The sequence below is a fragment of the Ranitomeya imitator genome, chromosome 3, assembly GCF_032444005.1.
Source record: "Ranitomeya imitator isolate aRanImi1 chromosome 3, aRanImi1.pri, whole genome shotgun sequence".
Classification (NCBI taxonomy): domain Eukaryota; kingdom Metazoa; phylum Chordata; class Amphibia; order Anura; family Dendrobatidae; genus Ranitomeya; species Ranitomeya imitator.
The window spans coordinates 160,135,007-160,148,766 of NC_091284.1; the positions used below are offsets into that span (position 1 = coordinate 160,135,007).

The following is a 13,760-nucleotide window of genomic DNA, read 5'->3' on the forward strand; positions in this document are numbered from 1 at the left end:
TTTTTGCATTTCAGTGATAATGCGCAGTGTCCTCCCCGAGACGATCCAAACTTTGATCGTCTATATAAAATTCGTCCAGTGGTTGAACACTTCAGCAGAAAATTTGCTGAGGCGTACACACCCCAGAGGGACATCGCTATTGATGAATCTCTCGTTCATTTCAAAGGGAGGCTAAAATTCCGACAGTACCTGCCCAGTAAGAGGTCCAGGTATGGAATAAAGTTGTACAAACTGTGCAAGAGTACCTCAGGGTACACCCACAGATTTAGGGTCTACGAGGGTAAGGACACCCAGATTAACCCCCCTGAATGCCCCCCCATCCTGGGGGTGAGTGGGAAAATTGTGTGGGAATTGCTGCACCCACTGCTGGATAAGGGTTATCACCTCTACATTGACAACTTTTACACCAGCATCCCACTCTTCAAGGCCCTCTCTGCCAGAGGTACAGCTGCATGTGGCACCGTGCGAAAAAATCAGCGAGGCCTCCCTAAGCCGCTAATTGGGCAAACGCTAAGAAAAGGGGAAAGCAGAGCCAAATGCAGCGACAACATGCTGGTGGTCAAGTATAAGGACAAAAGGGATGTCCTTATCCTGACCACCATACACCGTGACAACAGCACCCTTGTCACTGTTCGTGGGACCACAACACAAGTCCCAAAGCCAGATTGTATCCTGGATTACAATCGGTACATGGGTGGTGTGGATCTCTCAGATCAGGTTCTCCAACCATACAGTGCCATGCGAAAAGCTTACGTATGGTACAAAAAATTGGCCGTGCACATTGTACAGATGGCACTGTACAATGCTTTTGTGCTGTCCCGATCTGCAGGCAATACGGGGACCTTCCTTCAGTTTCAGGAGGTAGTCATCAAGGCCCTAATGTTTGGCATTCAGGGAGGTGAGGGTCCCAGTACTTCTGAATCTGATAGTGCCCGTATTGTCCAAGGTCAACATTTCCCAGGACAGGTTCCCCAAACAGCGAGGACAGGATGATCACAAAAACGGTGCAGAGTATGTTCCAAGAGGGGAATCCGAAAGGACACAATTTACCATTGTGAAACCTGCCCTGAGAAACCTGGCCTTTGCATTAAGGATTGCTTCAAAGCATACCACACGTCCACAAATTAATAAAAATTAGTTTATACCCTGTTGACACAACACACTGTGTAGTTTCCAACATGGGGTCACTTGTGGAGTGAGGCACTTGAAGGTTTACGGTGCTCACCACATATCTAAATAAATTCCTTGGGAGGTCCAGTTTTAAAAATAGGGTCACTTGTGGAGTGAGGCACTTGGAGGTTTACGGTGCTCACCACATATCTAAATAAATTCCTTGGGAGGTCCAGTTTTAAAAATAGGGTCACTTGTGGAGTGAGGCACTTGGAGGTTTACGGTGCTCACCACATATCTAAATAAATTCCTTGGGAGGTCCAGTTTTAAAAATAGGGTCACTTGTGGAGTGAGGCACTTGGAGGTTTACGGTGCTCACCACATATCTAAATAAATTCCTTGGGAGGTCCAGTTTTAAAAATAGGGTCACTTGTGGAGTGAGGCACTTGGAGGTTTACGGTGCTCACCACATATCTAAATAAATTCCTTGGGAGGTCCAGTTTTAAAAATAGGGTCACTTGTGGAGTGAGGCACTTGGAGGTTTACGGTGCTCACCACATATCTAAATAAATTCCTTGGGAGGTCCAGTTTTCAAAATGGTGTCACTTGTGGAGTGAGGCACTTGGAGGTTTACGGTGCTCACCACATATCTAAATAAATTCCTTGGGAGGTCCAGTTTTCAAAATGGGGTCACTTGTGGAGTGAGGCACTTGGAGGTTTACGGTGCTCACCACATATCTAAATAAATTCCTTGGGAGGTCCAGTTTTCAAAATGGGGTCACTTGTGGAGTGAGGCACTTGGAGGTTTACGGTGCTCACCACATATCTAAATAAATTCCTTGGGAGGTCCAGTTTTCAAAATGGGGTCACTTGTGGAGTGAGGCACTTGGAGGTTTACGGTGCTCACCACATATCTAAATAAATTCCTTGGGAGGTCCAGTTTTCAAAATGGGGTCACTTGTGGCGGTTTTCCACTGTTTAGGCACATCAGGGGCTCTGCAAATGCAACGTGACGCCTGCAGACCAATCCATCTAAGTCTGCATTCCAAATGGTGCTCCTTCCCTTCCGAGCTCTGCCATGCGCACAAACAGTGGTTTTTCCCCACATATGGGGTATCAGTGTATTCAGGATAAATTGGTCAACAACTTTAGTGGTCCATTTTCTCCTTTTACACTTGTGAAGATAAAAAAATTGTTGTTAAAAGATCATTTTTGGGAAAAAAATGTGAATTTTTATTTTTACGCCTCTACGTTCTAAACTTTTGTGAAGCACCTGGGTGTTCAATGTGCTCACCACATAGCTAGATAAGTTCCTTGAAGGGTCTAGTTTCCAAAATGGGGTCACTTGTGGCGGTTTTCCACTGTTTAGGCACATCAGGGGCTCTCCAAACGGGACATGGTGTCCGATCTCAATTCCAGCCAATTTTGGTTTGTAAAAGTCAAATGGCGCTCCTTCCCTTCCGAGCCCTGCCGTGTGCCCAAGCAGTGGTTTTCCCCCACATATGGGGTGTCAGTGTATTCAGGATAAATTGGTCAACAACTTTAGTGGTCCATTTTCTCCTTTTACACTTGTGAAGATAAAAAAATTGTTGTTAAAAGATCATTTTTGGGGAAAAAATGTGAATTTTTATTTTACGCCTCTACGTTCTAAACTTTTGTGAAGCACCTGGGGGTTCAATGTGCTCACCACATAGCTAGATAAGTTCCTTGAAGGGTCTAGTTTCCAAAATGGGGTCACTTGTGGTGGTTTTCCACTGTTTAGGCACATCAGGGGCTCTCCAAACGGGACATGGTGTCCGATCTCAATTCCAGCCAATTTTGGTTTGTAAAAGTCAAATGGCGCTCCTTCCCTTCCGAGCCCTGCCGTGTGCCCAAACAGTGGTTTTCCCCCACATATGGGGTATCAGTGTATTCAGGATAAATTGGTCAACAACTTTAGTGGTCCATTTTCTCCTTTTACACTTGTGAAGATAAAAAAAATTGTTGTTAAAAGATCATTTTTGGGGGAAAAATGTGAATTTTTAATTTTTACGCCTCCACGTTCTAAACTTTTGTGAAGCACCTGGGGATTCAATGTGCTCACCACATAGCTAGATAAGTTCCTTGAAGGGTCTAGTTTCCAAAATAGGGTCACTTGTGGCGGTTTTCCACTGTTTAGGCACATCAGTGGCTCTCCAAACGGGACATGGTGTCCAATCTCAATTCCAGCCAATTTTGGTTTGTAAAAGTCAAATGGCGCTCCTTCCCTTCCGAGCCCTGCCGTGTGCCCAAACAGTGGTTTTCCCCCACATATGGGGTATCAGTGTATTCAGGATAAATTGGTCAACAACTTTAGTGGTCCATTTTCTCCTTTTACACTTGTGAAGATAAAAAAATTGTTGTTAAAAGATCATTTTTGGGGGAAAAATGTGAATTTTTATTTTTACGCCTCCACGTTCTAAACTTTTGTGAAGCACCTGGGGGTTCAATGTGCTCACCACATAGCTAGATAAGTTCCTTGAAGGGTCTAGTTTCCAAAATGGGGTCACTTGTGGCGGTTTTCCACTGTTTAGGCACATCAGTGGCTCTCCAAACGGGACATGGTGTCCAATCTCAATTCCAGCCAATTTTGGTTTGTAAAAGTCAAATGGCGCTCCTTCCCTTCCGAGCCCTGCCGTGTGCCCAAACAGTGGTTTTCCCCCACATATGGGGTATCAGTGTATTCAGGATAAATTGGTCAACAACGTTAGTGGTCCATTTTCTCCTTTTACACTTGTGAAGATAAAAAAAATTGTTGCTAAAAGATCATTTTTGGGGAAAAAATGTAATTTTTTATTTTCACGCCTCTACGTTCTAAACTTCTGTGAAGCACCTGGGGGTTCAATGTGCTCACCACATAGCTAGATAAGTTCCTTGAAGGGTCTAGTTTCCAAAATGGGGTCACTTGTGGCGGTTTTCCACTTTTTAGGTACATCAGGGGCTCTCCAAACGGGACATGGTGTCCGATCTCAATTCCAGCCAATTTTGGTTTGAAATAGTCAAAAGGCGCTCCTTCCCTTCCGAGCCCTGCCGTGCACCCAGACAGTGGTTTTCTCCCACATATGGGGTATCAGTGTATTCAGAAGGAATTGCACAACAACTTTCGTGGTCCATTTTCTTCTTTTACCCTTGTGAAAATAAAAAAAATGTTGCTAAAAGATCATTATGTGGAAAAAAAAGTTAAATGTTATTTTTTTCCTTCCACATTCCGTTAATTCCTGTGAAGCACCTGAAGGGTTAATAAACTTCTTGAATGTGGTTTTGAGTACCTCGGGGGGTGTAGTTTTTAGAATGGTGTCACTTTTGGGTATTTTAAATCCTATAAGCCTCTCAAAGTGACTTCAAATATGATGTGGTCCCTACAAAAAATGGTTTTATAAAAGTTGATGAAAAAATGAGAAATCGCTGTTTAACTTTTAACCCTTATAACTCCCTAACGAAAAAAAAATTGGTTCCAAAATGTTGCTGATGTAAAGTAGACATGTGGGAAATGTTATTTATTAACTAATTTTTGCGATATGAGTCTCTAATGCAAGGGTATAAAAATTCAAAGTTTAAAAATTGCAAAATTTTCAAAATTTTTGCCAAATTTCCATTTTTTTCACAAATAAACAAAGGTAATATCAAATAAATTTTACCACTATCATGAAGTACAATATGTCACGAGAAAACAATGTCAGAATTGCCAGGATCCATTGAAGCGTTTCAGAGTTATAACCTCATAAAGGGACAGTGGTCAGAATTGTTAAAATTGGCCCTGTCACTTAGGTGAAAACAGGCTTCGGGGTGAAGGGGTTAAACAAGTGAAACCTGGGACAAAGACAAAATGAACATATACAGCTGAGCTCAAAAGTTTACATATCCTGGCATAATTTTTGCTTTCTGGTATTTTTTTCAGAGACTATGAATGATAACACCAAAACTTTTTCGCCACTCAAGGTTAGTGGTTGGGTGAAGCCATTTATTGTCAAACTACTGTGTTTTCTCTTTTCAAATCATAATGACATCTAGAGTTGAGCGAAATGGATCGGACAAATTCAAAAATCGCAGACTTTCGGAAAAGTTGGGTTTCATGAAACCCGACCCGATCCTAGTGTGGGATCGGCCATGAGGTCGGCGATCTGCGTGCAAAATTCTCATTTCGTATGACGCTTTCAATGCCTTTTTTCAGCCATTGAAGGAGGACGCAGAGTGTGGGCAGCGTGATGACATAGGTCTCGGTCCCCACCATCTTAGAGAAGGGCATGACAGTGATTGGCTTGCTTTCTGCGGCATCACAGAAGCTATAAAAGGGCGTGCACGCCGACCGCCATCTTACTTCTGCCGATCGTAGCATAGGGAGAGGTTGCTGCAGCTGCATCAGAAGAAGGGATATAGTTAGGGAGGGAAGATTAACCCCCAAACTGCTTGTGCTGTAGCGATTTCCACTGTCCAACGCCACCATTTTTTTGCAGGGACAGTGGAGGCTATATTTTGTACATCATCTCTGTAGCTTATTAGGCTGCCTTATAAGGCTGGGAGTCCACCAACCAAAATGTAACCCTAAATGTCTCTCTTCTCATTACGCGTTTCAACTCCGATGGGGGAGCATCATCAGGGGAGTTATATAAAGAAGAGGTACCAGTGGGTCCCCTCAAAAGTCCTAAACAGGACAGTCCAGAAATAATTCCATACAGTCCATATTAGTCCGTGTTAGGTGGGTCCCGCAGTGGCTGGGAGGTCCCCTAAAGATGTCAAGGATGCTGGCTGTGTCCGCAGCTTAGGTGAGACCCCTGATGATGCTCCCCCATCGGAGTTGAAACGAGTAGGGAGAAGAGAGACATTTAGGGTTACATTTTGGTTGGTGGATTCCCATAGCAGGGCACACTTGGGGCCTGTCCTTGTAAGGACAGGAGTTCTTCTAATGGATTACAGGGAAGACAGTGGCAGTGTACCTTTCCCTACCCTTGGCCGTTTACATCTGGAACCACCACTCTCATGGATTTTGAGGGATTCCTTCTATATGTCCGTCTAAATTGGTAAGACTGATCCAATTTTTTATCTCGAGCACTGGTTCACTTGAGCACGTTTGTATGGTTTATATATGTGTCTTGTTAGGATCCGAGTTTTTTATGCATATACATTTATTAAAGGTTATGTTTTAACTTAGTGGATATCCTCCATAGCTACTCCTACTATTTTCATAAGGGTATATACAGGGCTGTTTTTTTATACAGGCCTTAGCTATTCTTTGCCTTATAAGGCTCCCTGATAGCTGCATTGCTGTTTGTACGCTGCTGTGCAAACCAACTGCTTTTTTAAAAGCAAAAATCCTGCTGCTCCTTTCTGCACAGTTATCTTGTTTGTTTGTCCACACTTTTGTGTGCAGCAGTCCTTTTTACTGCTGCCATACTTTTCCTGATATCATTGTAGGGAGATTGAAATTGTACTACAGTCCTTGTATTTTTTCATATATCTTCCAGCCACGTTCTGCCACTCACTTACATTGTGTTGTTATATACACTGGGCCTGAGTTTTGGTTCAGTCTCCCGAAAAAAAAAAGGAGATTCTAATTCTCACAAAGTGGATATACTTCAGTCCTGTTAGTTTGTCGTATATCAGCCAGCCACTTTTGCTAAACTTCACTGTTGGTATGGTGTTTTTGGGATGATATGCAGTGCCTTCTGGCCTGCAAACATGGTTTGTATTAGGGCACCCAAAGAGTTCAATTTTGGTCTTATCTGATCAGACTATATTCTACCAGTATTTCATAGGCTTGTCTAAATGTTGTTGAGAAAACTTTAAACGCTCTTGAACATGCTTTTGGCTCAGCAATAGAGTATTGCTTGATGAATCTGTGTACAGGCTATGGAGGTTGTGTGCATTACTTTGTTTTCTTAGAAACAATTGTACCCGCTGATTCCAGGTCTTTTTTTTTACCTCTGCACAGGTTGTCCTTGGCTTTTGGAAAATTTTTCTGATAAATCTTTCACTCGTCTGTCTGAAGTCTTGTGGTGACCATCTGGTCATGGCCAGTTTATGGTGAAATTACATTCTTTCCACTTCTGGACTATCGCCCAAACAATGCTCACTGGAACCTTCAGTAGTTTAGAAATTCTTCTGCCAATGCTATTAGTATATTTTGCAACAATAATGTTGTGAAGTTGTTGAGGCAGCTCATTGGTTTTTTACTCCTCAAAGATGCCACACAAAGTTTCTTGTGTGGCATCTTTGAAATGAGACACCTTCTTCTAGATCATCAGTTGAACTAACTGAAAAATAATAAAAGTGGCAGGATTGCTTTCTAATTACTGATAGATTTGATTTGGTGTCATGACTTTCCATGGATTTTTGCACCGCTTTATCTTCAAACTTTTTTCCTGTGTCATTTCTGTTTATTACGAGTAACTTTAATTATGGACATGCCTGGATAGGACTGGATGGGTTGTTACCCATGGACTGCTGCCTGGTAATAATTTCAATAAATGGATTTATAGAGGTGCTATTGACATGAATTTATTTATGGACTGTATAATAATGCTCAAATCATACAACAAAGACAGATACATTTTTATAAAGGGGTAAGCTCCTCAGTGCAAAATATTTTTTTGCTCCAGCTGCCACAGAGACTTGAAGTGGATGCCAGACCAGGCAAGAACAACATTTTTGTTTTTTCTCAATTTTGCTTGTACTATATTTATGCGTTTTCAACACACTTTTGCATCTTGTCCAGAAAAGAGGCATAGCCTGGTTTATTTTGTAACATATTCCCTACTTTTCGCTCCATTTTTAATTTTTAAAACATCCGCTTTAAATAATATTTTTTCTTATATGTTACAAACTAATGTTTTCAGAAGGCTTGCCTTCACAGCTACATTGAAAGGAAAATAGATTTGTCTGCTAATATTATCCACATAAATAAACAGGCATCTAAAAAACCCATACAGTACAATTTTCACAATACCTGGCATTAAGGATGCAGTTGGAAAAAGCTTCTCCTGTTTAATTCGACTTTCATTCAGTAATTCTTCAGCAGTAATAGGAAGGTCGAGAACATCACGGATAATTTGGGCTGCCGGCAATGCCTTTTCCCCCATGACTAAGGATTTCACATCCCAAGTGTATTTTTTTCCAAATTTGTCACAGATTTCTTGAAAAACCACCGTGTAAAGACGCTCTGTATCTGTAAAGGAAGGCATGTAAAAGCATTAAGATGGATTACTTGTATTGTTACAGTGGGAATTTGTGTTTGAAAAAAAAATACAATAAAATCCCAGTAATCAATCATTATTGACAATTTAGAAGTGCCATACTGTCAAATAGTATGGATCAATGGATGGTAACAGAGATATATTCTCTCTACTAGCAACTGCAGACAGCCCTGAAATTCTACTACAATCATCATTTTTTGTTTTTAGAGGAGTATCATAATAGTTTCTCTTCAGTTAACTCTCTGGACTTGACTTTGCAAGGCAGAAGCTTAATGACAGAGATATAGTTTGAAGCCTATGACGTAGAAAACATAAATTAAAACAGTTAATTCTCTACAATTTATAATTCCAATAACTTTTAATGTGATGAAGAAATATTTGAGACTCCATAAGGCAACATGGCCCAAGTGCAATTGCTTCTTTTACACCCCGCATAGATACCCCCTTATCTTATAGTTTTGTAATGAGTTATCAGCTGTTTTTGACTAGTGGATGCTAGGTTAAAATAAGGTTTATTTGGACCTGCAGTACCAAAATCATTGTAGTAAAAATGGATAAGAACTTCACTTTTTAATGAAAAAAAATTGTAACATCCAAAAACCAAAATCCATGCTCTAGTTAAATGTGACATGCCATTAGCACTATCATGGCAAAGAGCAACAGCTACGTGTTTCAGACAAACTCAAGTGTCCTGTGTCCTGTGTTGGTTTGCATAGAAGCTCAGAGTCTTGATAAATCATATAAACAATAGTGCTGGTGTTCGGAAAAATTACATGACTGACATAATCCACTCATTACGGACAAATCCTATTAAGCTGAAAACAACTAAAATAGCAATAAATAATTATAACAATGAATGCCAGACAAAATAAATAGATAGTACAGTCATGGCCAAAAGTATTGACACCCCTGCAATTCTGTCAGATAATACTCATTTTCTTCCTGAAAATGATTGCAATCACAAATTCTTTGGTATTATTATCTTTATTTAATTTGTCTTAAATGAAAAAACACAAAAAGAATTGTCCTAAAGCCAAATTGGATATAATTACACACCAAACATAAAAAAGGGGGTGGACAAAAGTATTGGCACCCTTCAAAAAATCATGTGATGCTTCTCTAATTTGTGTAATTAACAGCACCTGTAACTTACCTGTGGCACCTAACAGGTGTTGGCAATAACTAAATCACACTTGCAGCCAGTTGACATGGATTAAAGTTTACTCAACCTCTGTCCTGTGTCCTTGTGTGTACCACATTGAGCATGGAGAAAAGAAAGAAGACCAAAGAACTGTCTGAGGACTTGAGAAACCAAATTGTGAGGAAGCATGAGCAATCTCAAGGCTACAAGTCCATCCCCAAAGACCTGAAGGTTCCTGTGTCTACCGTGCGCAGTGTCATCAAGAAGTTTAAAGCCCATGGCACTGTGGCTAACCTCCCTAGATGTGGACGGAAAAGAAAAATTGACAAGAGATTTCAATGCAAGATTGTGCGGATGTTGGATAAAGAACCTCGACTAACATCCAAACAAGTTCAAGCTGTCCTGCAGTCCAAGGGTACAACAGTGTCAACCCGTACTATCCGTCGGCGTCTGAATGAAAAGGGACTGTATGGTAGGAGACCCAGGAAGACCCCACTTCTTACCCCGAGACATAAAAAAGCCAGGCTGGAGTTTGCCAAAACTTACCTGAAAAAGCCTAAAACGTTTTGGAAGAATGTTCTCTGGTCAGATGGGACAAAAGTAGAGCTTTTGGGCAAAGGCATCAACATAGAGTTTACAGGAAAAAAAAGAGGCATTCAAAGAAAAGAACACGGTCCCTACAGTCAAACATGGAGGAGGTTACCTGATGTTTTGGGTTGCTTTGCTGCCTCTGGCACTGGACTGCTTGACCGTGTGCATGGCATTATGAAGTCTGAAGACTACCAACAAATTTTGCAGCATAATGTAGGGCCCAGTGTGAGAAAGCTGGGTCTCCATCAGAGGTTATGGGTCTTCCAGCAGGACAATGACCCAAAACACACTTCAAAAAGCACTAGAAAATGGTTTGAGAGAAAGCACTGGAGACTTCTAAGCTGGCCAGCAATGAGTCCAGACCTGAATCCCATAGAACACCTGTGGAGAGATCTAAAAATGGCAGTTTGGAGAAGGCACCCTTCAAATATCAGGGACCTGGAGCAGTTTGCCAAAGAAGAATGGTCTAAAATTCCAGCAGAGCATTGTAAGAAACTCATTGATGGTTACCGGAAGTGGTTGGTCGCAGTTATTTTGGCTAAAGGTTGTGCAACCAAGTATTAGGCTTAGGGTGCCAATACTTTTGTCTGGCCCATTTTGGGAGTTTTGTGTGAAATGATCAATGTTTTGCTTTTTGCTTCATTCTCTTTTGTGTTTTTTCATTAAAGACAAATTAAATGAAGATAGTAATACCAATGAATTTGTGATTGCAATCATTTTCAGGAAGAAACTGAATATTATCTGACAGAATTGCAGGGGTGGTAATACTTTTGGCCATGACTGTACATGAACTGATCTAGTAATTAAACATCACATCTTACTAAACTGCCCTATTTTGCAGTATTTGAAGAATACATAAAATGCTACTGTTAAAGTGCTGTACTGAAATATAACATAGATTAACCATTTCACAGTCACAATGACTCTGGAGGTCCAGCATCTCCTTACCACTTGAATTATGTTATTTTTGTCACACACTGAAAACTACTCCCATTTTCAATATATTTAGTGCTGAAGTAGTATACAACAATCATGCACCCTGACGAAGGAGTTTCTCTCCGAAACGCGCGTCGGGCAGACGTGCAGACTGTGGATCTGGACACATCCGAGTGCCGCCCTTACAAGGTAATATACACTGAGGCAGCCTTGTTTTCCTAGCATCAATGTTAGTGGTTTACCACCACTGTTTCTCCTTGTTGTTGGGGTAGTGGCCCCAGGGATGGCCAGTACTATATATATATGAGCACTTGTAGCCTGTTTTTTCATAGAAGTTACCCTGGATATTTAGAACTTTTTGCCTCTCCATATGCATTAGTTTAGCACTCCAACCCAGTGTGGTATCAATATGGTCTGATTGTGGACTGCATTTTATTATTTAGTTCCATCCAGGGTACAGCAGCAAGTTTTATAGGTATAGTCTACATATGTAGTAGTTACTCTCGCTCGTTTGTTCTATCCCCCATACTAACATCTCAGATATATATCAGGGAGCCAGTTCCCGGTCTGTATGTCTTGTTTTTGCATGGTAGCACTTTTTTGTGACCTGCACCATTTTCCCATTGTGTTCCATTTTTGTCCGGTCATTGTTACAATTTTAACGTGTTTTGCATTTGAATATTTTTTGCATATCGTAGTTATTCTCTTATGGCCGTTTTCTGTGGTTTCCATATCCCCGTTGCATTATGTAGTAACGACTAGTTTTTAGCAGTCCGGCATGTGCGCAACATTTAGATTATACATCTGTTTAATTTACGTTATGTTGCTATATAATACCGCTACTGTTCAACAATCAGATTAGGCCTTTTTATTTCCCTATGGGTATTGAGCTGAGCACTCTGACCTCCTAGCACTAGGCTGAAAAATCTTAAAATTGCAGCTTTTTCTGCCCTAATTTATTATACTGTTCAGGGAGTCCCCATGATTGATTGTGATAGATCATGTGATGTGATACATGAAAAGCATTAAGGAGAATATTGTGACTGATGTCATTAATCCATTCTATGAGTAATCAGCAATATGTGAAATGATGCTGTGTATTTTCTTTTTTGCAATCTTGAAATTTGAACCACAGTGCTAAAATTTGAAGGAAATTTTTCATTTGGCGATCATCAGCAATCGAATTCCAATCAAAAGTCATGACTCATGAGTCCTCTGGAAAATTAGTGCAGGATGTGCCATTAATGAGGAGAAACTGCCATCTTCGGGCCATTCAAAATCAAGCATAACTAAAGTGTGCAGGGGGATTTACAGGGGGAACGACCATGTGTGCTTTACCATATCAGGTGACTCTCAGTAAGGATTTCCATGATGTAAAAGCCCTGTGCACCCAACCACAAGGAGATTTGGCACCAGGGAAGAAAGTGGGGCAGACGTGCTTCAGAGACACTGCTGTTATTATTATTATTATTATTATTATTTATTTATATAGCACCATTAAATCCATGGTGCTGTACATGAGGAGTTACAAAGTTACAGATATCGTTTACAGTAAACAAACAAATTTACGATGACAGACTGGTACAGAGGGGAGAGGTCTCTGTCCTTGCAGACTTACATTCTATGAGATAATGGGGAAGAGTCAGAAGGTCGGCGATGCAGCAGCTCTGGTGGTAGTAAGGCGGCAGCTCGGGTGGTGGTGAGGCAGCAGAATTGTTATCGCAGGCTTTAAGCTTTCCTAAAGAGATGGGAATTCAGGTTCCGTCTGAAGGATCTGAGGGTGGTGGATAATCAGATGTGTTGAGGTGTGGAGTTCCAGAGGATGTGGGATATTCAGGAGAAATCTTGGAGGTGGTTGTGTGAGGAAGAAATACGTGTGGAGGAGAGTAGGAGGTCTTGGGAGGATCGAAGATTATGTGAGGGAAGATATTGGAAGATTAGTTCAGAGATATAGGGAGGGGACAGGTTGTGGATAGCTTTGTAGGTCAGTGTTTTTGTAGTTTGAACTGGATTTGTTTGGGAACTGGGAGCCAGTGGATGGATTTTCAGAGGGGAGAAACAGGGGAGTAGTGAGGAGAGAGGTGGATTTGTCGGGCAGCAGAGTTGAGGACAGACTGGAGTGGTTCAAGAGAGTTAGTGGGGTGGCCACAGAGGAGAGTGTTGCAGTAATCAAGGTGGGAGATGATGAGGGCATGCACAAGAGTTTTAGTAGATTAACGGCTGAAGAAGGGACAGATTCTGAAAAAAATTTTGAGTTGGAGGCGACAGAAGGTGGCAAGAGTTACTCCGAGGCAGCAGGTTTCAGGTGCAGGACAGAGCGTGGTGCCGTTTACCATAATAGAAAGGTTGGGTAGGGGAGATACACAAGATGGAGGAAAGATGATGAGTTCAGTTTTGTCTACATTAAGTTTTAGGAAGCGACAGGTGAAAAAGGAGTATATGGCTGATAGACACTCCAGGATTCTGGACAGCGGAGAAGTGACACCTGGGCCAGAGAGGTGAATCTGAGTGTCGTCCACATACAGGTGGTACTGGAAGCAATGGGTCTTTATGAGTTGTCCTAGGCCAAGGGTATACATGGAAAAAAGTAGCGGCTCCAGGACATAGCCTTGAGGGACTCCAACAGGCGGGATGAGGAGGTAGGTTGGGAGTGGGAATCGCTAAATGTGCAGTCAGAAAGGTATGAGGCAATAGAGGACAGGGCAAGGTCTTTAATGCCAAGGGAAGAAAGAATCTGTAGCAGTAGGCAGTGGTCGACTGTGTCGAAGGCCGAG

The 13,760-nt window shown here is 41.5% G+C and overlaps 1 protein-coding gene across 1 annotated transcript in view; it reads right to left on the reverse strand.

The window, feature by feature from the left end:
• Nucleotides 1–13,760, reverse strand: part of PUDP (pseudouridine 5'-phosphatase) — a 455,017-nt gene that overhangs the window by 247,830 nt on the left and 193,427 nt on the right. Inside the window, exon 2 of the mRNA XM_069761573.1 lies at nt 8,072–8,290. Within this exon, the coding sequence (XP_069617674.1) occupies nt 8,072–8,290 (219 nt within the window). The remainder of the gene's footprint in view (nt 1–8,071; nt 8,291–13,760) is intronic.